Source organism: Heloderma suspectum, chromosome 3, assembly GCF_057233095.1.
Source record: "Heloderma suspectum isolate Gila_16-S chromosome 3, 16-S_ref, whole genome shotgun sequence".
Taxonomy (NCBI): Eukaryota; Metazoa; Chordata; class Lepidosauria; order Squamata; family Helodermatidae; genus Heloderma; species Heloderma suspectum.
This window is the reverse complement of record NC_139460.1, coordinates 50616932-50639433: the sequence shown is the minus strand read 5'-3', so window position 1 is coordinate 50639433 and position 22502 is coordinate 50616932. Positions and strand designations below refer to the sequence as shown.

Here is a 22502-nt window from a genome sequence, read left to right as displayed (position 1 = left end):
AGTATGTGAACCGAGAACTACCGGAAGTACAAGCTGGGTTTCGAAGAGGCAGAGGAACTAGAGATCAAATCGCCAACATTCGTTGCATCATGGAGAAAGCAAGAGAATTCCAGAAAAACGTCTATTTCTGCTTCATTGACTACGCTAACGCCTTTGATTGTGTGGATCACAACAAACTGTGGCAAATTCTGAAAGTGATGGGAGTACCAGACCACCTTACCTGTCTCCTGAGAAACCTGTACGAGGGTCAAGAAGCAACAGTAAGAACCAGACATGGAACAACCGATTGGTTCAAAATTGGGAAAGGAGTACAACAAGGCTGCATATTGTCACCCTGCTTATTTAACTTATATGCAGAGTACATCATGAGAAATGTCGGGTTGGATGAATCAGAGGTCGGAATTAAGATTGCTGGGAGAATTATCAACAACCTCCGATATGCAGACGATACCACCCTAATGGCAGAAAGCGAAGAGGATCTCAAGAGCCTCTTGTTGAGGGTGAAAGAGGAGAGTGCAAAAGCTGGTTTGAAACTCAACATTAAAAAAACTAAGATCATGGCATCTGGCCCTATCACTTCCTGGCATATAGAAGGGGAAGAAATGGAAGCAGTGACAGGTTTTACTTTCTTGGGCTCCAAGATCACCGCAGACGGTGACTGTAGCCATGAAATTAAAAGACGCTTGCTCCTTGGGAGGAAAGCTATGGCCAACCTAGACAGCATAGTAAGAAGCAGAGACATCACCTTGCCGACAAATGTCCGTCTAATCAAAGCTATGGTTTTCCCAGTAGTAACGTATGGCTGTGAGAGCTGGACTATAAGGAAGGCTGAGCGCCGAAGAATTGATGCTTTCGAACTGTGGTGCTGGAGAAGACTCTTACGAGTCCCCTGGACTGCAAGGAGGTCAAATCAGTCCATCCTCAAGGAAATCCACCCTGAGTGCTCATTGGAAGGACAGATACTGAAGCTGAAGCTCAAATATTTTGGCCACCTAATGCGAAGAGAAAACTCTCTGGAAAAGACCCTGATGCTGGGAAAGACTGAAGGTAAAAGGAGAAGGGGATGGCAGAGGATGATATGGCTAGATAGCATCACCGATGCAATGAATATGGACTTGAGCACGCTCCGGGAGAGAGCGCAGGACAGGAAGGCCTGGCGTGCTATGGTCCATGGGGTCACGAAGAGTCGGACACGACTGAACAACAACAACCCTTGGTATCCTGTGCTGCATCTATTTTCCTTACTGTTTGACTTCTACAGGCGCATTTTGCTGTGATCCTCAAAACACTATGCTTCTGTTCTGAGCATAAATTGCACATAATAATAACAATAGCAACAACAACAACAATAATAGGGCAATGGACATTTGGGCTGGGTCCACAGCATGGGACCTGCCACTATAGATGCAGAGTCTTCCTGTTGTAAAGAATGCTGAGGAGGTCCATCCCACTGCACTGCATGCCAGTCTCAGAATCCTGTTTTAATACCAAAACGTAATATCACAGAAGTAGCACATACGTTTACGCCACCATTACATGTATTGTGGTGTTGGAAAGCCTTTAGAATAGCTTTCTCCAACCCTGGTGCTGTCCAGTTTTGTTGGATTACAACTCACTTTATCCTCAGCTGGCTGGGAGTTATAGATAGTCTAACACATCTGGAGGGCATCAGGTTGGGGAAAGCTGCTTTGGGATGCTTAAGTAGTAAGTCAATTCCAGTCTACCCCATCATGCTTCATCTATGTGCTTTGTATAATCTGTTCATGCATGTGCATTTCCACGACTGGTAATGGAATTTGCCCTTGAAATCAGTTGTGTTGACCCAGGCTGTTGTACTACTTATAATAATCCATAAAGACAGTCTTTTGTTGTCTTTGTAATATTGTGGGTATGGTTCTTGTCCTGGGTACTTCCACTAGCCTCACAGGTAGGGTGAGGTCCTCTGTGTATATATATTAAGGGTTGTCTTTGTGTTGTGATTGCTAATGTGTTCTAATTTTGTGATTTGGGATTGTATCGTATATTGATATAGAAGTATGAATTAGTCACATTAGCTACCTGGCACACATGGGCCATGTTGACATGAACACTCACTAGAATTTAACAGATTAGACTGATAGACTCATAGGGTTGGAAGGGGCCTACAAGACCGTCAAGTCCAACCCCTTGCTCCATGCAGGAAGCCTGATTCCCAGGCAGTCTCCCATCCAAGTACTAACCAGGGCTGACCTGCTTAGCTTCTGAGATCAGACGGGATCTCAGAATATTTGAACTCCTGTACAGTTTGCATGAAACGATAATTCAAACATTACCAGATTTTGGTGGGGGGCATTTCTGTGAGGTTGAATCCCCTGCCACTCTAATTATATCTGCAGGAAAGAAACCTAATGGATAGAATGAATGATGTATTTTCTTCCCATACCAACATCACCATGTATGAAGGAACCATATAATTCACCTGACCCATGTATTCCCTTTCTTTACACATGTAACTGGAGAGGCAGAGCATCTAGCAGCATAACAATGACTACCACATCATTCTAGTAATTGAACTTGAAATTATTATTTATTATTATTTATTTGAACATGAAAGAGGAACTATTGTGAAGAAGGGAGCAAGAGGAGTTTGTATTCTGTCCCTGAACTGTTCTAGTCATATTAACATTACCACAACAAGCCTATTTCATCCCTTCCCAGGGTGCCCCTACATTAACACAGGAAAACATTGCTAATTCATGAGAAAATGCGGCAGAAGACTATGTTCTAAAGAATTTTATACCTATATAAAATGAGAAAGAGAGTGAAACAAGAGGGAGATGCGGAAGTGCAAGAAAAGACTACAGTATCATAGAAAAGAAGATGAATGTCTAGAATATTAAAATTCTAACAGGATTTTATGATATTTTCTACATTAGAATGACATAAAAAGTTTATTTTCAATAGCTAAACTAATTACCCCACATTACGTTTTTGATCCGGGATAACAGGCAGGCATGGCCTTGGTGTACAAAATGAAGCAGGACAAAAGCTAATAGAGTTTTGCCAAGAGAACATGCTGATCATAGCAAACACTCTTTTCCAACAGCACAAGAGGCGACTCTACACATGGACGTCACCAGATGGTCAATATCGAAATCAGATTGATTATGTCCTTTGCAGCCAAAGATGGAGAAGCTCCATACAGTCAGTAAAAACAAGACCTGGAGCTGACTGTGGCTCAGATCATGAGCTGCTTCTTGCAAAATTTCGGCTTAAATTGAAGAACGTCGGGAAAACCACTAAACCGTTCAGGTATGACCTAAATCATATCCCTGATGAATATACAGTGGAGGTGAGGAATAGATTTCAGGGATTAGACCTGATAGACAGAGTGCCTGAGGAACTATGGACGGAGGTCCGTAACATTGTCCAGGAGGCAGCAACGAAATCCATCCCAAAGAAAAAGAAATGCAAGAAAGCAAAGTGGCTGTCTGATGAGGCTTTACAAGTAGCTCACGAAAGAAGGGAAGCGAAAAGCAAGGGAGAAAGGGGAAGATATACCCAACTGAATGCAGAGTTCCAGAGAATAGCAAGGAGAGACAAGAAGGCCTTCTTAAATGAACAATGCAAAGAAATCGAGGAAAACAACAGAATGGGAAAGACTAGAGATCTCTTCAAGAAAATTGGAGATCTCAAGGGAACGTTTTGTGCAAAGACGGGCATGATAAAGGACAAAGAAGGCAGGGACCTAACAGAAGCAGATGAGATTAAGAAGAGGTGGCAAGAATACACAGAAGAACTATACAGGAAAGATCTGAATGTCCCTGATAGCCATGATAGTGCGGTCACTGAACTTGAGCCGGACATCCTCGAGAGTGAAGTCAAGTGGGCCTTAGGAAGCATTAGTAACAACAAAGCTAGCGGAGATGACAGTATTCCAGCCGAGCTATTTAAAATCCTAAAAGATGATGCTGTTAAAGTGCTGCATTCAATATGCCAACAAATCTGGAACACTCAACAGTGGCCACAAGACTGGAAAAGGTCAGTTTACATTCCAATTCCAAAGAAGGGCAACGCCAAAGAGTGTTCAAACTACCGCACAATTGCGCTCATTTCACATGCCAGCAAGGTGATGCTCAAAATCCTACAAGCTAGGCTTCAGCAGTATGCGAACTGAGAACTACCGGAAGTACAAGCTGGGTTTAGAAGAGGCAGAGGAACTAGAGATCAAATCGCCAACATTCGCTGCATCATGGAGAAAGCAAGAGAATTCCAGAAAAACGTCTATTTCTGCTTCATTGACTACGCTAAAGCCTTTGATTGTGTGGATCACAACAAACTGTGGCAAATTCTGAAAGTGATGGGAGTACCAGACCACCTTACCTGTCTCCTGAGAAACCTGTACGAGGGTCAAGAAGCAACAGTAAGAACCAGACATGGAACAACCGATTGGTTCAAAATTGGGAAAGGAGTACGACAAGGCTGCATACTGTCACCCTGCTTATTTAACTTATATGCAGAGTACATCATGAGAAATGCCGGGTTGGATGAATCAGAGGTCGGAATTAAGATTGCTGGGAGAATTATCAACAACCTCCGATATGCAGACGATACCACCCTAATGGCAGAAAGCGAAGAGGATCTCAAGAGCCTCTTGTTGAGGGTGAAAGAGGAGAGTGCAAAAGCTGGTTTGAAACTCAGCATTAAAAAAACGAAGTACATGGCATCTGGCCCCATCACTTCCTGGCATATAGAAGGGGAAGAAATGGAAGCAGTGACAGATTGTACTTTCTTGGGCTCCAAGGTCACCGCAGACGGTGACTGTAGCCATGAAATTAAAAGACGCTTGCTCCTTGGGAGGAAAGCTATGGCCAACCTAGACAGCATAGTAAGAAGCAGAGACATCACCTGCCGACAAAGGTCCGTCTAATCAAAGCTATGGTTTTCCCAGTAGTAATGTATGGCTGTGAGAGCTGGACTATAAGGAAGGCTGAGCGCCGAAGAATTGATGCTTTCGAACTGTGGTGCTGGAGAAGACTCTTACGAGTCCCCTGGACTGCAAGGAGGTCAAATCAGTCCATCCTCAAGGAAATCAACCCTGAGTGCTCATTGGAAGGACAGATACTGAAGCTGAAGCTCCAATATTTTGGCCACCTAATGCGAAGAGAAAACTCCCTGGAAAAGACCCTGATGCTGGGAAAGACTGAAGGCCAAAGGAGAAGGGGACGGCAGAGGATGAGATGGCTAGATAGCATCACGGATGCAATGAATATGAACTTGAGCACGCTCCGGGAGAGAGCGCAGGACAGGAAGGCCTGGCGTGCTATGGTCCATGGGGTCACGAAGAGTCGGACACGACTGAACGACTGAACAACAACAACAACAACAACGTTTTTGATGTGTTCAAATACTGGATACAAAATCAAAAGCAGGGAAAAAAAAAAAAACCTTATGAAGTGCTAGAATTTTAAAGTCTACTTGGTAGTTTTAAAGCTACCTTACCGTTCTTGTTCTTGTTCCAATAAATTAGTAAATTCGTCACTTTTCTCCATGTACTCTGCATGCTTCCTCTTCTCATCCTCTAGTTTATACAGGGTTTGCCTGTGAGATTTTTCTACCATTAAGAGCTGCTCCAGCATGCGTCTGTGAGTTTCTTTATGCTTTTCAATCACTTTGTCAAGCTAAAAAAGTAAAAGTAAAACTAGTATGATTTTCTTCATTTCTGTAATTTTTAAAAACTGTCATTCTGATTTTGAGTAGGAAGTAGCATTAGTACCAGGTATGGAAGATAAAGAAAACTAGTACAGGCTTTAACTTTAGGAATGTATTACTTTGTATCAAATTTGTCTGGATTTCAGATATATCTTGAAGTACTATTTTGTTTTGCGTCTTCACTGATTAGACGTTTTAAACAAACTTTAATTTTTGTGGGACTCTTACCAACATTTGGTACGGTAATTGGCTCTCAAATGATTAGTGAATAGTTAATTTACCATTCCCAAAATTGCACTCTTCTAATTAAAGTTTTGTCTACAGAATTAATTACCTTGACACAAAGCACTACCTGCTTTGAATAGAAGGTGGGGGGGAAATAAGAATTTCTGCTCTAGTTGCTCTGGTTGGTTATTACCAACTTCTGTTTTAAACTTTTCACAAATTTTAAACTAATAACATTGATCCTAATATTTCTGTCAATGCATCTGCCTCAAATAAAGTGTCTGCAATACCAGTGTAATGCCCATGTTTTGTAAAGGTGTCCCTGGGTAGCTATTGATATACTCCATCTTAAACACTAAGATGCTGAGGCTAAAAGCTTTAGAATTAGGATGGCACTTCATCAGTTATTCTTATGAGGTAACTATATGTCATTGGATGCCACAGTATGTTTCTATAAAAGCGCTGGTAAACTGGAATTCCCCTTCATGGATCACTGCCTTGTTGTGGCGAAGGGGCTTGCTTAACTCAGTGAAACCATAAGCTATGCCACGCAGAGCCATACAAGACGGACAGGTCATGGTGGAGAGTTCTGACAAAATGTGATCCAGTGGAGAAGGAAATGGCAACCCATGCCAGTATTCTTGCCAAGAAAACCCCATGGAACATATCACAAGGCTAAAAGATATGACGCCGGAAGATGAGCCCCTCAGGTCGGAAGGTGTCCAATATACCACTGGGGAAGAGCAGAGGGAATTTCCAAGTAGCGCCAGAGAAAGAGTGAAGCGGCTGGGCCAAAGCCGAAAGGACACTCAGCTGTGGATGTGTCTGGTGGTGAAAAGAAAATCCGATGCTGTAAAGAACAATATTGTTTAGGAACCTGGAATGTAAGATCAATGAATCAAGGTAAGCTGGAGGTGGTCAAACAAGAGATGGCAAGATTGAACATGGACATCTTGGGAATCAGCGAACTAAAATGGACAGGCATGGGCGAATTTAATTCAGGTGACCCTCATATCTACTACTGTGGGCAAGAATCCCTTAGAAGAAATGGAGTAGCACTCATAGTCATTAAAAGGGTGGGGAAAGCAGTACTGAGGTACAATCTCAAAAAAGATAGAATGATCTCAGTACGAATCCAAGGCAAACCATTCAACATCGTAGTAATTCAAGTCTATGCCCCAACCACTGAGGCTGAAGAAGCTGAGGTTGATCGGTTCTATGAAGACCTACAACACCTTCTAGAACTAACACCAAAAAAAGATGTCCTTTTCATCATAGGGGATTGGAACGCTAAAGCAGGAAGTCAAGAAATCACTGGGATAACAGGCAAGCATGGCCTTGGTGTACAAAATGAAGCAGGACAAAGGCTAATAGAGTTTTGCGAACAGAACATGCGGATCATAGCAAACCCTCTTTTCCAACAGCACAAGAGGCGACTCCACACATGGACATCACCAGATGGTCAATATCGAAATCAGATTGATTATGTCCTTTGCAGCCAAAGTTGGAGAATCTCTTTACAGTCAGTAAAAACAAGACCTGGAGCTGACTGTGGCTCAGATCATGAGCTCCTTATTGCAAAATTCCGGCTGAAATTGAAGAACGTAGGGAAAACCACTAAACCATTCAGGTATGACCTAAATAATACCTTATGAATATACAGTGGAGGTGGGGAATAGATTTCAGGGATTAGACCTGATAGACAGAGTGCCTGAGGAACTATGGACAGAGGTCTGTAACATTGTTCAGGAGGCAGCAACTAAATCCATCCCAAAGAAAAAGAAATGCAAGAAAGCCAAGTGGCTGTCTGATGAGGCTTTACAAGTAGCTGAGGAAAGAAGGGAAGCGAAAAGCAAGGGAGAAAGGGGAAGATATATCCAACTGAATGCAGAGTTCCAGAGAATAGCAAGGAGAGACAAGAAGGCCTTCTTAAATGAACAATGCAAAGAAATCGAGGAAAACAACAGAATGGGAAAGACTAGAGATCTCTTCAAGAAAATCGGAGATCTCAAGGGAACTTTTTGTGCAAAGACGGGCATGATAAAGGACAAAGAAGGCAGGGACCTAACAGAAGCAGATGAGATTCAGAAGAGGTAGAAAGAATACACAGAAGAACTATACAGGAAAGATCTGAATGTCCCTGATAGCCATGATAGTGTGGTCACTGAACTTGAGCCGGACATCCTCGAGAGTGAAGTCAAGTGGGCCTTAGGAAGCATTACTAACAACAAAGCTAGCGGAGATGACAGTATTGCAGCTGAGCTATTTAAAATCCTAAAAGATGATGCTGTTTAAGTGCCGCACTCAATATGCCAACAAATTTGGAACACTCAACAGTGGCCACAAGACTGGAAAAGGTCAGTTTACATTCCAATTCCAAAGAAGGGCAACGCCAAAGAGTGTTCAAACTACCGCACAATTGCGCTCCTTTCACATGCCAGCAAGGTGATGCTCAAAATCCTACAAGCTAGGCTTCAGCAGCATGTGAACCAAGAACTACCGGAAGTATAAGCTGGGTTTCGAAGAGGCAGAGGAACTAGAGATCAAATCACCAACATTCGCTGGATCATGGAGTAAGCAAGAAAATTCTAGAAAAACATCTATTTCTGCTTCATTGACTACGCTAAAGCCTTTGATTGTGTGGATCATAACAAACTGTGGCAAATTCTTAAAGTGATGGGAGTACCAGACCACCTTACCTGTCTCCTGAGAAACCTGTACGAGGGTCAAGAAGCAACAGTAAGAACTGGACATGGAACAACTGATTGGCTCAAAATTGGGAAAGGAGTACGACAAGGTTGTATATAGTCGCCCTACTTATTTAACTTATATGCAGAGTACATCATGAGAAACGCCGGGCAGGTCAGAATTAAGACTGCCGGGAGAATTATCAACAACCTCAGATATGCAGACGATACCACCCTAATGGCAGAAAGCAAAGAGGATCTAAAGAGCTTCTTGTTGAGGGTGAAAGTGGCGAGTGCAAAAGCTGGTTTGAAACTCAACATTAAAAAAACTAAGATCATGGCATCAGGCCCCATCACTTCCTGGCATATAGAAGGGGAAGAAATGGAAGCAGTGACATATTTTATTTTTTTGGTCTCCAAGATCACCGCAGATGGTGACTGTAGCTATGAAATTAAAAGACGCTTGCTCCTTGGGAGGAAAGCTATGGCAAACCTAGACAGCATAGTAAGAAGCAGAGACATCACCTTGCCAACAAACATTCGTGTAATCAAAGCTATGGTTTTCCCAGTAGTAATGTATGGCTGTGAGAGCTGGACTATAAGGAAGGCTGAGCGCCGAAGAATTGATGCCTTCGAACTGTGGTGCTGGAGAAGACTCTTACGAGTCCCCTGGACTACAAGGAGGTCAAATCAGTCAGTCCTAAAGGAAATCAACCCTGAGTGCTCATTGGAAGGGCAGATACTGAAGCTGAAGCTCAAATATTTTGGCCACCTAATGCGAAGAGAAAACTCCCTGGAAAAGACCCTGATGCTGGGAAAGACTGAAGGCAACAGGAGAAGGGGACGGCAGAGGATGAGATGGCTAGATAGCATCACCGATGCAATGAATATGAACTTGAGCACACTCCGGGAGAGAGTAGAGGACAGGAAGGCCTGGCGTGCTATTGTCCATGGGATCACGAAGAGTCGGACACGACTTAATAACTGAACAACAACAACAAACTGGAATTAAATTTCCAATGTCTCCAGGTAATCTCTCTAAAGATGTATCCAAAGCAAGACTAGAACTTTAGTTGCATTCTGTTTAGTATCTTGACACTTCAGTATTGGCCAACCAAAAGGGGTTGGGTTCAGTTTAGGAGGTTGTTGTACATTTCCGAATTTCCTTAGGAAAAGGTATGGACATAGGCTAACAATGCTAACTGCAGCATTTGAGTATTGGGACTCTCTTCAGTTCTTGTCTGATAAATATTCCAGCTGTACAATTTTACCGCTTGCCTGGGATAACTAGAAATTACAAAAAGTACAAAATGGCACCCATTGCCTCTTCAATGCACTTAGCTTCCTGGATGGGAAACTACTGTAGTTTCAGGCTTATAACTTTCCCTTTCTTATGGCCTGTAACTCTTTAAAGAATTCAGGAGACCAGAGGGGAGGAAGGCGAGAGTGCCATGACTGCAAATGCCATAGTTGTGTACTTCACCGCAGTACTGTTGTAGCTGCATGTTATGTGTCTCATCTCACCTCTGTGTTAAGGCAGTGCAGAATGTGGTAGGGTGGATGGAGAAAAGTAATTCAGTGCAGTGCTCCAGCCAGAAAAATGCAGCACTATGCTATTACAGGCAGCAGTAGAGAGGGGAGCTACAGGAGCATCAAGCAGAGTGGGCAGTACAGAAATACATGGATTGTTAATCCCTAGGAATTAATATAGTATGGTGGTTATGAGAATTGTTTGGGAGATTCTTGGTTCAAATCCCCACTTAACAAAGATACATTTAGTGGCTTTTGGCAAGCTACTATCAATCTTAGCTGTCCATATCAGTAATACTAGTCTACCATATATGGCTGTGGTAAGGATTAATTAATTTATGCATGTGCTAGGAAAGAGCCATATAAGTACTAATTTGTGTTGGCATTTTATTTCTGCTACTGCTGACATTTGCCAATTTTCTCAGTTTGCATAAGCTATACAGGTCACAGACTCCAGGTTATCTTAGTGCAGAATTTGAATTATTTCAGCACAGATTTTTATAATTGTTAATTGCAGAGTTCACAGGCCTGTTCAAACCAAATGGTACTATTTATCACCTTCCATTGTTTTCATTTAAGATTCTTGAAAGGCAAGATACAACTTAAAGCACAGAGACCTTAAGAGGTGTGTGTGTGTGTGTGTGTGTGTGTGTGTGTATAACCTATGGCCCTTCAAATGTTGTTGGACTACAGCTCCTGTAATCACTGTATCACCATTGGCCATGCTGACTGGGGCTGATGGAATTTGGAGTCTAGCAACATCTGGAGGACCAGATGTTCCTCCCCTGCCTTAATAGTTTGCTTTCTGTCTAGTTCTAATAAAGTCCTATTCTCCACCAGTGATATGCTGTGGAGTGAGGACCAAAATCTTCTCTTTCTCTGTTCTCTCTTATTTGGTCATCCAATCCTTCCCCAGCTTGGTGCCCTCCAGAAATCTTGGACTACAGCTGCCATCATTCCACAGCCAGCATGCAGATGTCTGCCGTAGACTGTGCTAGCTTACTTTTAATTATTTACGTTATTGATGACAGCTGATATTGGTGAGGAATATTAGGAGCTTCTAACTTGGTCCTCATTGTTAAGAGTGTGTTCTGTACAATCATGTTGATTTATTCAGATGTTTTGTCTTATTTGGAAGTTTCCCTCCTTCTTTTGGCTTGGTATTTATTGATGGAGTTCTCTTTGTTTAACCATGATGCATTTTTACTTTTCAGTCTGTGAAGGGAAGGAGCCTGGTTTCATATAATTATTAGTTTCAACTTCCCTATGAAGTGATGAAAGTTCTTTGCTGTTGCTGTTGCTGCTGCTGCTGCTGCTGCACTAATGAGTTGAATAAGTGCCTAATGAAGGGAAACATAAAATGGAACAGATTTCCCTTGTTCATTATTGTTTTGACAGAGTTGGAAGCCCTTTGACCAAGATAGTCTAGACTTCATGGTTTTGCCAGAGAGTTTGTCTCAGTTGGATTGTATTTTCTGATCTGCAACTTAGATATTTGTTTTTTCTACATATAAAACAACCTTGGGATAAATTTGTCTTGAATCAGTCATAAATTAGAGAGGCTAGAGTGAATTGGTATTTTACAAAAAAAAATCCAGCCCAATTTAAAAAAAAAAAATGTGTTGGCACTTGTTCAGATTTTCAGTGATACATGTAATTTGTGGTCTTGTGTGGTAGTTTGGGGCTACAGCACAAGCACAGTAGGGTTTTAAAATTGCCATTGACTGTTCAGTTCAGGTGGTTGGAGTCGATGGTCTTGTAGGCCCCTTCCAACTATGATTCTATGAATTCAGCTTCAAAGATATTCAGTAAACAAAATATATTTTGATTCAACATGTTTGTGGAGGGCTATCCATGCTCATTCAAGCTCCAAAATACTAGGAAATCATAGATGTCAAGGGCCACACCCTTGATAGACATGTTGCGTAGGCAATATGCATATAATATGGTACCCTATGCTGTGGTTAGTTCCAGCTTCATCACTACATTAGAGCTGAATGGCTGTCACTGGCAAAAGTGGTGGACCTAAGTTCCAGACTTGTCTGTTCGCTGGAATAGACACATGGACTCTATGCAATTGAAGCTGCCATTCCACATTACAAGTACCCAGCTGGCAACCAATGCAATTGGTTGGGCTTTGTTCAGCAAGAAAGGGCACTTGGGAGTGATTAGATATATAGTATATAGAATAGTAATATAGAAATATAGACTAGTATATTTCTTTTTTATATATTTTAACTGTATAAGTTTTTAATGTTGTAAAGCCACCTTGAGTTCCAGTATTGGGAAAAAGGTGGGAAATAATAATAATAATAATAGTGTCAACCAACAAGTAACTTTTGCATTCCACAAACCAGCCAGGTTGTCAACAGAGTGCCAGCCATGTGCTGACTTCTTTCAGACTTTAATGACCAAAAATCATAACTTTGAAATGGTTCTCCTTTAAATTAACATTAAGGTTGATGCTTGCTGGCTACTCTAACTAGCTGATCAGATTTCATTAGGAAAGTTGTGCCAAGCAGAAATTCCCATTTTCTCATATATTTTATATGAGAAACTAAACTATTTTATATGAGCAACTTAATCAAACTAAGTTCTTCAGTTTGATTAAGGAAATGATCATAACTGTGTGGAGTAACCTTTTAATGGAACTTGTGTTGTTTCCAGTATTCTTTAAAAATAGTAGTTTTCCAAGTAACTTGTTATTTTAAGATATTGTTTTTGTTTTGGAATTCAATACAATTGTAAATAAACCATGGTAAACGGAAAGTTTTCTTTACAGAATAATTTATGATAAGTGGAGACGTGTAACTTGATCAGAATAAATGGAAAACTGTTCTGGTCCTAAGGGCTTCTGCTTTCTCAACAGCCACAAAACACATGCATAATGAGCAGAAGAAGACAGCCTGATCTGAATGTACATATCTCAGTTTATTAAGCCAAGAGCATTTTCCCAACATGTTTTGTCCTCACCCCATCCCTTCCCTTCCCAGCACACTTCAATTAAACGTTCTCTAGGCTAATTTACCATAGTTTCCCATTACGTCCGAAGTGGGAAACTATGGTTACGAGAATCAGAGCAAGCCATGTTTTTAAACCAACTTCAAATGTTTAAGATCCTGGCTTATTCCGGTCCTTGTAACGATAGTTTCATGGCACAAATCTCATGCATATCTTGGCATAATAAGCTGAGGTATGGGAATTCATGAAAAGTAGGAAGGTTGATCAGAAAAGTGGAGGGGGGGGAAGTTTCCTGTTTCTGTATAGAAATAATTTCTTGGGAAGTAATGTTTGCCCATCAGTAGTGCCTGGAACAGGGATTGTTGAGTATATTTTTGGTTTTAAAACAGGATTTCCTGATATGTATTATGAGAAATGTAATTGGTGTTTAATGAGTTCAAGGTATCACTGTTTGATAGGCAGGTATTTCTGAATTAGTCCCAGAGAATGAAAGATACAAAAATAGGTCAGATGACACACTGAATTGGCCAATTTATGTTGGTGGCATTTTGTCAGGGAAAAGGGGAGTTTTCTTCTCAATTATCAGCTACATAACTCTGGGATGTCTGAGCAAGTTCATATTTTTTATTTCTTATTTTAATTATACAAACATTTCTATCCTGCTTTTTCCTTCCAAAGGAGATGTTCAATTTGGCTAACAAAGTACAAAAACAAACTCAAAAATAAAAATAACAATAATCCCAACAGTAAAACTACTAAAAGCATTAAAAGGGACCCGAGAGCCAGGGCTAACAATTAATAAATAAACAGAAACATAATCAAAAGCTTGCTTTTAAAAAGTCTTCAAAATGCCAGCAGAGCACAAGTAATGCGAGGATGGTATCTGCTTGCATTTAGATATGTGTATTGGCCAGTAGCATGAAGGTGGCCATTCTTCAAAATGATGGTAGTATCCAGAAAATTCACATCCATGTAAGAGTAGGTAATGCTAAGGTCGATAGTAGGATGAAAGGTGTTAAATTGATCATGGAAATTCTTCAATAATTCTTCCCTATGTGTCCAAATTAGGAAGATACCAATGTGTATAAGTGTATATGTAGAACCACCAAACAGGTAGAAAAATAATGTTGTTCTAAGTCTGCCATAAAAAGATTAGCATATTGTGCAGCCATTTTGGTGCTCACCGTGGTGCCGTGGATTTGTAGATATAATCTGTCCGTATATTTGAAGTAGTTATGGGTAAGTACAAACCGTGATAGTTCCATAGCATTGTTGGAAGTGTCTTTGTCTGGGATAATGTTTGATATAGCTCTTAGTCCTTTTTCATGAGGAATGTTTATGTAAAGTAACTCAACTACTATGGTTGCAAGTATGGTTCCCTCAGGGAGGCCCCAAATATCCCCTGGCTTAATGAGATCAGTTCTATCATGTAAATAGCTGGGTATATTCTTAACAAATGGTCTATGGATACCCAATATGGGGAAATAAGTTATGGTACATTGCCCTGGTGGAGAAATTAACAAATCAGGTTAGGTTACAAAGGTCTGAAAACTATAACGATAGCTTCTACGAAAATTGAGAAGCTTTCATACATTATACAAATAATTCAAACAAAATAGAACCGCTGTACTTGGATGGTTCCTGTTGGAATGAAGTCTTGGTATAAATGAATGAACATAATTATTTACAAATAGAGGCAAGAGGTTGCTTAATTTTTACATAAACTTGGAATCCTGAAATTAAATTGAAAAATAATTGAAATCTAGGAATGTACTGTACCCAGTGATGGTTTTGTTTTTATGTTATTGGTTTATATGTTTATAATGAATATCAATTTTTATATGAAACTCAACAGAAAATATTTGGAAAGAAAACCACAATCTAAGGATGGTGTCAGCATACCCAGACATACCCTCTGTTATGGTATTGATGCCTGAAATACTGGGTCATCCTGGATACCTGGTTTATGGATTTTTGGTAGTAGATAGAACCTTCTTGCATGTAGTTCTTTTGAAGTTGTTTCTAAAATGGTCTCTTCAATATTTGCAGGTAGATTTTTCAAGATTTTTCAACTCTTATGGAGCTTTACACAACAATCCTCAGTAAGGTCTGCTAGTAGTGGTCTATAGAACTATGGTTTTCCCAGTAGTAATGTATGGCTGTGAGAGCTGGACTATAAGGAAGGCTGAGTGCCGAAGAATTGATGCTTTCGAACTGTGGTGCTGGAGAAGACTCTTACGAGTCCCCTGCACTGCAAGGAGGTCAAATCAGTCAATCCTAAAGGAAATCAACCCTGAGTGCTCATTGGAAGGACAGATACTGAAGCTGAAGCTCCAATATTTTGGCCACCTAATGAGAAGAGAAAACTCTCTGGAAAAGACCCTGATGCTGGAAAGACTGAAGGCAAAAGGAGAAGGGGACGGCAGAGGATGAGATGGCTAGATAGCATCACCGATGTAATGAATATGAACTTGAGCACGCTCCGGGAGAGAGCGCAGGACAGGAAGGCCTGGCGTGCTATGGTCCATGGGGTCACGAAGAGTCGGACACGACTGAACTACTGAACAAATAGAACTTAGTATCACCAAGCTGTCTATCTGCTTCTTTGATGTAATCTAATTTATTCACTGTGACAGTAGCAGCTCCTTTATCAGCTTGTTTGATGACTATCTCTGGATTTTTTATTAGGTCTGTGATGGCCACATGTTCTTTAGAAGTTAGGTTTTGTTTAATTTTCCATTCTTTATTCAAGAGCTTGGCCTGTGCTTGGTAACAAAAGGAATCAATATGTATGTCTAATTTCAGAATACATCCCTCAGGAGGTGTCCATAAAATATTTTTCTCTTTTTAGGTGGAGCTGTTGTTATCCCATGGTGATGTTCTTCATTATGGTAAAACCCCTTGAGACATATATGAAGAAAAAATGCCTCAAGGTCACCATACATTTGCATCTTGTTTTTGTGGGGCAAAAGGAAAGGCCTGGTGATAAAACACCTTCTTCCTCATGGTTAAGTTGGTAGTTAGACAGGTTACCAACTTAGATAGGTTACCAACACATTATCTGATGAGTTATGATTATTTGGTGAAACATGTCCCAATTGGTTAATCAGTTTGCTCAGTTTAGTCTTCTTTCTATCTATGAGGAGTTTGAAGTAATTGTAATGATCCCGTTCAGTTTTTGTAGGGATTAGTCCTTCACAGGTGTCCTTGTTATATAATTTTTTTGTCAATTGTATCTGTTTGTTATAGAGAACATGTATTAGGTGATTTCTTAATTTAATAGTTGCTTTGTGGCATATTTCATTTGAGTGAGAGGTGTTATAGGTAGATTGTAAGGAATTTTTATCCATAATTCCTTTCATACAATATTGTTACATATGCACTTTTTAAAGAAAACAGTATCTGATCATACCTGTGTCAGTTTCTTGCTTGTATTTATTCAGGACCACATGATTAATTAATCATTAATTAATTTAAGTGCCTTCCATCATAGTAAATAATATTATAGTACAACAGTATTAGCCTTCTGTTTATAAATTCAAGGGTTAAGTGTAACACACATGTAGGCCGTGTTTGCATGATACACCAACCCATTGTGGGTGACAAGCTATGCACTGTGAGTTGTTTTGTGAACAACCCACAGTGTGTGGTTCATGTAGCTGACAGATGATCAGGGTTGTAGCATTTGATGCTACAAGCAGTTAGTCTATATGTGTGCTACACTTAATGGTTCAGTTGGAAAAACAAGTTGCTGTTAGTAAACTGTTGCAGTTTCTCAAAGAAATAAACCTCTTCTCCCCCTCAGACAGTCTGAGTATGCATTTTTTGGCCTCTCAGGGCCCCTTCACATGACTTGAAACCAAGTTGCCTGCAGTATGTCCACTATGGTGTGTCTGCTGTGGCTGACCCATGAGTTGTAGAGAGAGTGAACTATCTTTCTGAAATGGTTGCTTAAATCTTTGTTGTCAAAGAGAAATGAGCTAAACTGGCATTGAATGAGGTACTGAAATTCTTAATGATTTCAAAACCAGGTTGTCTGCCTGTCTTAATACTTCATAACTGGAGAGGGAAAAGCAGCACGTACGGGAAATAGTTATTTATTTATTTATTTAATTTCTATACCGCCCAATAGCCGAAGCTCTCTGGGCGGTTCACAAAAATTAAAACCAAACAACACACAATAAAACAATTTAAAATATATAGAACATTAAAACCACAATATAACAATACAACCACAATAAAACCTAGCAGCAGTACAGGAGTTTAAAATACAGATTTAAAACAGCAAAGATAAAAATTTAGAAAGCTAAAATGCCTGGGAAAATAAAAAGGTCTTCACCTGGTGCCGAAAGGAGTACAATGTAGGCGCCAGGCGAACCTCACTAGGGAGCTCATTCCAGAGCCGGGGTGCCACAGCAGAAAAAGCCCTCCTCCTAGTAGCCACCCGCCTCACTTCCTTTGGCAGGGGCTCACGGAGAAGGGCTGCTGCTGATGATCTTAAGGTCCGGGCAGACACATATGGGAGGAGGCGATCCTTCAGGTAACCTGGCCCCAAGCCGTTAAGGGCTTTGAATGTTAACACCAGCACTTTGAATTGGGCCTGGAAATGGACTGGCAGCCAGTGCAGCTGGAAAAGTACTGGTGTAATATGAGCTCGCAGGCCAGTCCCTGTTAACAATCTTGCTGCCCTATTTTGGACCAGCTGAAGTTTCCGGACCGTTTTCAAAGGCAGCCCCACGTATAATGCATTGCAGTAATCCAGACGAGAAGTTATCAGAGCATGGATAACTGTAGCTAGGCTATCTCTGTCCAGATAAGGGCATAGTTGGTATACCAGCCTAAGCTGATAAAAAGTGCTCCGTGCCAAGTTGTAGTTGATCTGGCTTAAAATTGGAACCAAGACACATACAGAAGAACCTTGGTAATTCTTAACTGGCAAAGCTGTCACGCTATTGGCTGCAACTTAGGGACTTTTCCTGAGAAACCAGCATTTAAAATACCAGTGATGGCAAGGGCCAGCATGAAATGTGTTACCAGAATGGTGTGGGGAAGTCACTTAGCCATGTCCCCCTTTTTACAGCTGTAACTAGTTCTGGTTGCCCCTTTTAATAAATATTTAACATTAGAAACAAATTTAATCTACATTTTATCTTTGTAATTTTAGATAGAATTTGGAAATGTGCCACATCATTTTCTTCCCTTTCCAGAGTATGAGGGACTGCATTATTTTTACTTTTCTATTAATGTTTACCTCTGCCTTTGATATTGCCAAGTCCAGTGGTGTTAGAAACTCTCTTGCTGCCATGTAACATTGGGAAGGGAACGTTTGTATAATATATGCAAGATAGAAGTCCAACTTATGTTTTGGAATTTTGGGGTGACCGGGGCAGGGAGTGGGGCAGAGAGGACTGTTCCTTGGATCATTTCAATTCATGCTCAGAGCTTCTATGACCCAGCGTCCTGAAAAGATATTAACCTCTGCTATTGAACTCCACCAGATTTAGATAATAAGTAGAGTGTTAAGGCTTCAAGTTCTGGAAATGAGTTCTGACCTTCTTGCCTGACATTGGTTTGAGTGTGTGAAATGAACTTTATGTTTCTTTCAGAAGCCTGGCATTTGGGAATGCATGTAGATTTTATTAATGTTCATGTTTTTCATTGTCCATAGTGCTTTAGCAACTCCCATGTCATTCAATAGCATCAAAACCATGCCAAGTAAATTGTTCATAATGCAAGTTTTGAATGATTAGATAAGTTCAATGATCACTGTTTGCTCCCCCACTGCCCTCACAGTGATTACTAGAACTGGAAGATCCCTGCCTTTGTTGTTCATGCTGCTGAAAATTTAAGAACTCTTCTAACTTTGGAGAGTGAAACACCTTTCTCTAGTTATTTCAGTATCTAGGCTTAGACAAGAGCCCACATTTCCACCTTAAAATAAAAAGCAACTTACCCAGGAGTGGTGAGGAATCATGCAAGCCTGAGGCTATAACCTAACATGCATATAGAGGAAGGAGAGGCAGTAATGTCAAAAGAGCTCCACTCTTGTATTTTGCAGGAGTGTGTGTATGTGTAGGGCACTCTACATTCCAGACATAGTAGGCCTGCTTGTTTACATGATGGCTTATCTTGAAAAGAATCAGGCAAGCCAAAGCCTTTGATTTGCTCGCAGCTGTTGATTTGCCAGTTTACTTCAGCTTCTGATTCATCCCTGGAATCTGCAGACAATGAGCATTTGAAATGAGTCAAAAGGTTACTATCCCAAAAGAATTGGTTTGTGTTAAGCAGAACCAGACCCTGGTGATGGCGATGCACTGATCCGTCTACCAAATTTACCAACTCTCAAGCCCTGGAAGCACATCCAGTTCAAACAAAACGCTGAGTAGGAATCATCCATAAAATGTGTCGCATATCAAGGGAGGGTGAAGGAGTAGCGAAGTTGTGACAGAGGAGGAAGTTTATTGGTTAAAATGGAGTAAAGTGGAACAGAATGCAGGGAGAGGGTTAAAATGCTTCTTAGAAGTTTGGCATAGTTTATGGATTGTCTCTTAGCCTGCTAGCTGTATATAGTGGGCTTTTGAATTCATTAATTGCTTAGCTTTTTTACCAGTTGACATCAATGTTTGAATTTATCTTTGTCTGTAGTTAAAGGATGCTTTCAAAGCAGATGTGTGTGTCAGTTTTGTAGCAGAGATTTAAAAGCTGGGATCCTTAAGCTCTGAGCTCACTGTGTGCACTATTCAACAAAACAATATTTTGCTTTGCTGGCACTTGCCCTTCTCCAGTTAAATCAATGAGACTGGTTCCTTTGATTCACTGGGTTGTAGGGTTAATCCTGGCATGCATGCATCCTGCTTTAAACATGCATCATACATACCTCTCCAATGGGTTTTTCATAGATATCCTCCTGCCATAGTGTAGTCTTGGCTTGTATAGCATCTCGCTGAAGTGCCTCAAGGACCTTTTTTGGAGTAACAAAGCCATATTGTGCTTCAAGTAAAGCCAGGTTAATTTTTTCAGCCTTTAAAACTCCAATGACTTCATCCTGAGCCTGCAAAAACACAGATTACTCCAGTCAGATAGTTCTGGCTATCAGTTGTTGAAACATTTGCATTGAATTAGTTCTCACATATCTGCCATATGATCATCTATCTGTCATCTATCTGTCTGTCTGTCTGTCTGTCAGCTTTTCATACAAATGGTCTTTACTTTTGACTGCTGTCAGTGCTTCTTAAATTCATCTGGCACATGAACAATTAATTGTGGAAGGAACATTTTGTCATAAAATAATGGTAGTGATTTAGACCTGTGGTTGGCTTCTTCTCCCCGTCACCTTGCTTTACTGCATTCTTTCCTTTCTTACCTCCAGCTCCTGCCACCATCCCCATCTCCTCTTCAGTTGCTGTGAAGAAAGCCATGTACATAACAGTTTATGTGGTGTAATGTTCTGTAAATAATCTGTATGGCCTCTGAGAGGCAATAATGTATCTGCGTAGGCCTGAGGCCTAGTGTTGTTACTGTGTTGAAGGTCTGTTTTAGTAGTAGCTACTTGGTGGCATTCTGAAGAGTGTGAGAGAGAGACTATCACTTGTAATATTTGTAGATAAAGCCTGGATCAGATGAATTTAATTTTGATCAGCTCGGTATTCTAAGTAGGTGGAAAAGAGCAGTAGAGAAGTCACAGTTGAAAGTTAAGGAGTTGACCATTAAGGATTCAGGGAGTCGAGCTGGTTGTTAGTCAGTGAGATTGAAGGTCGGCTGGTTGGTGGGTGGTGTTACAGAAGGACTAGGAGAAAGCTGAGGAGAAAGTGCATAGCTAAGGCCTGAATATTATTCCTTCTCTGTGGGATAACCATACATGGGTGGTGAAGATTAGGAGTAGAGAATAGGTGGCTGTGTTATACTAGGAGGCTGTCCTAAGATCTTGCCCGAAGAAGGTTACATAAGCAGGCATTACAACCCAGATAAATGGTTCAAGCAGCTGGTGGTACCACAGGAGGAGCTTTGGTGTCAGAGGATGACTGCACCCAAGAACTGGACCTGGCTCTGAGTGTATTTGGCTGGGGTGGAGGTTCAGGTAATTTGGCTTGAGGTAAAATAAAGGCCTATGTACACTTACGGGTTTTTTCGCTTCCAGTGAGGTTTCACCACCCATATTTCACACTATGCCGTACCCGCCTCAAATTGGAACCAGAATTTCCCGCTTCTGTGCTCCCGCTTTCAATACCCTGATATCCCGGTATTTCCCCTTAATGTGCTCTGATTTTTCACCTTCGCTACCATATCTGGTCGTAGTCCCCTCCCCTGCCTGTCCATATACGGCGGTGTTTGTATTTCCCTCCTGTCCAATCACAGCTCTCGATGGCCCCATGCTGTCTTCCGGCTACTGATCGCATAGCTTCCTCAGCACTCAGTGTTTCCTCAGCAACAAGCAAAGGGCTGGATGTGCGCGTGCTTGTCTGATCTAGGAAGCTAAGCGGGGTCTGCCCCAGTCAGTAGTTGGATGGGCGACAGCCTGGGAATCAGGCTTCCTGCATTGAGCAGGGGGTTGTTCTATCCCTTCAAATGAGACTGTTTTACCCCCTCCTATCCCCCACTTTGGATTTTTTTTAAAAAATAAGGCATTATCTTCGAAGAATCATGGCTTCTCCGCGATTCCCCCACCCCTCCAATTCAGGCACGATCTTTGAAGATTCGAAGATTTGAAGCTTCAAATCTTCGAAGATCATGCCTGAATTGGGGGGGGGGGGAATTGCGGAGAAGCCCTGATTCTGTGAGAATAACGCCTTAATTTTTTTAAAAAAAAATCCGAAGCAGGGGATAGGAGGGGGTAAAACATAGTCTCATTTGAAGGGATAGAACAACCCCCTGCTCAATGCATGGAATCACGTGGGCGTGGAATCAGCAGAAACAGGAAGAGTTTCTGATACTCCAATGAGAGCCTCCGTCTTTAAGAGCAGGAAAACAGTACAGCGCTCGAGTGTGAACCAAGCTTGCGCATTCGATGAAGCACATCAACAGGGAAAATGGGTGAGTGTGGATAATCACGTTTTAATGCGAGAGCGTTTAACCCGACAGGACACTGAATTCATTGCGATGGTGGGCGCAATGTAGATCGGCCCTAAGTCATTAAATGCTTTTTATTAGCAACAGTGTCAGCAAGTATTCTTGTGAAAACCCCAAAGTAGATATTACTATCCTCTTATGTACAAATATCCCTTTAATAAATTAACTTGCTTAATAGTTCATCTTGTCTCTAGTGTTGGTGCCCATCTTGCACCTAAGCCTTTTATACCAATCTACGAAGAGGATTTAAAGAATTCTACGAGAACCCATAGCAGCAGAAAGGGGTCAGATTGTGGAATTCTGAGTTATAGTGGCAGAGAATTCCTTAGACCCTGAAATATA

General features: G+C 41.1%; 2 protein-coding genes across 2 annotated transcripts in view; one reads left to right on the top strand and one right to left on the bottom strand.

Moving 5' to 3' along the window:
* The window catches only part of CMSS1 (cms1 ribosomal small subunit homolog), a 315244-nt gene that overhangs the window by 99925 nt on the left and 192817 nt on the right, over nt 1-22502 (top strand). The window lies entirely within an intron of this gene.
* The window catches only part of FILIP1L (filamin A interacting protein 1 like), a 105971-nt gene that overhangs the window by 77648 nt on the left and 5821 nt on the right, over nt 1-22502 (bottom strand). The window contains exons 2-3 of the mRNA XM_084843218.1: nt 19972-20145; nt 5482-5660 (exon numbers count right to left, since the gene is read on the bottom strand). Of these exons, the coding sequence (XP_084699344.1) occupies nt 5482-5660; nt 19972-20145 (353 nt within the window). The remainder of the gene's footprint in view (nt 1-5481; nt 5661-19971; nt 20146-22502) is intronic.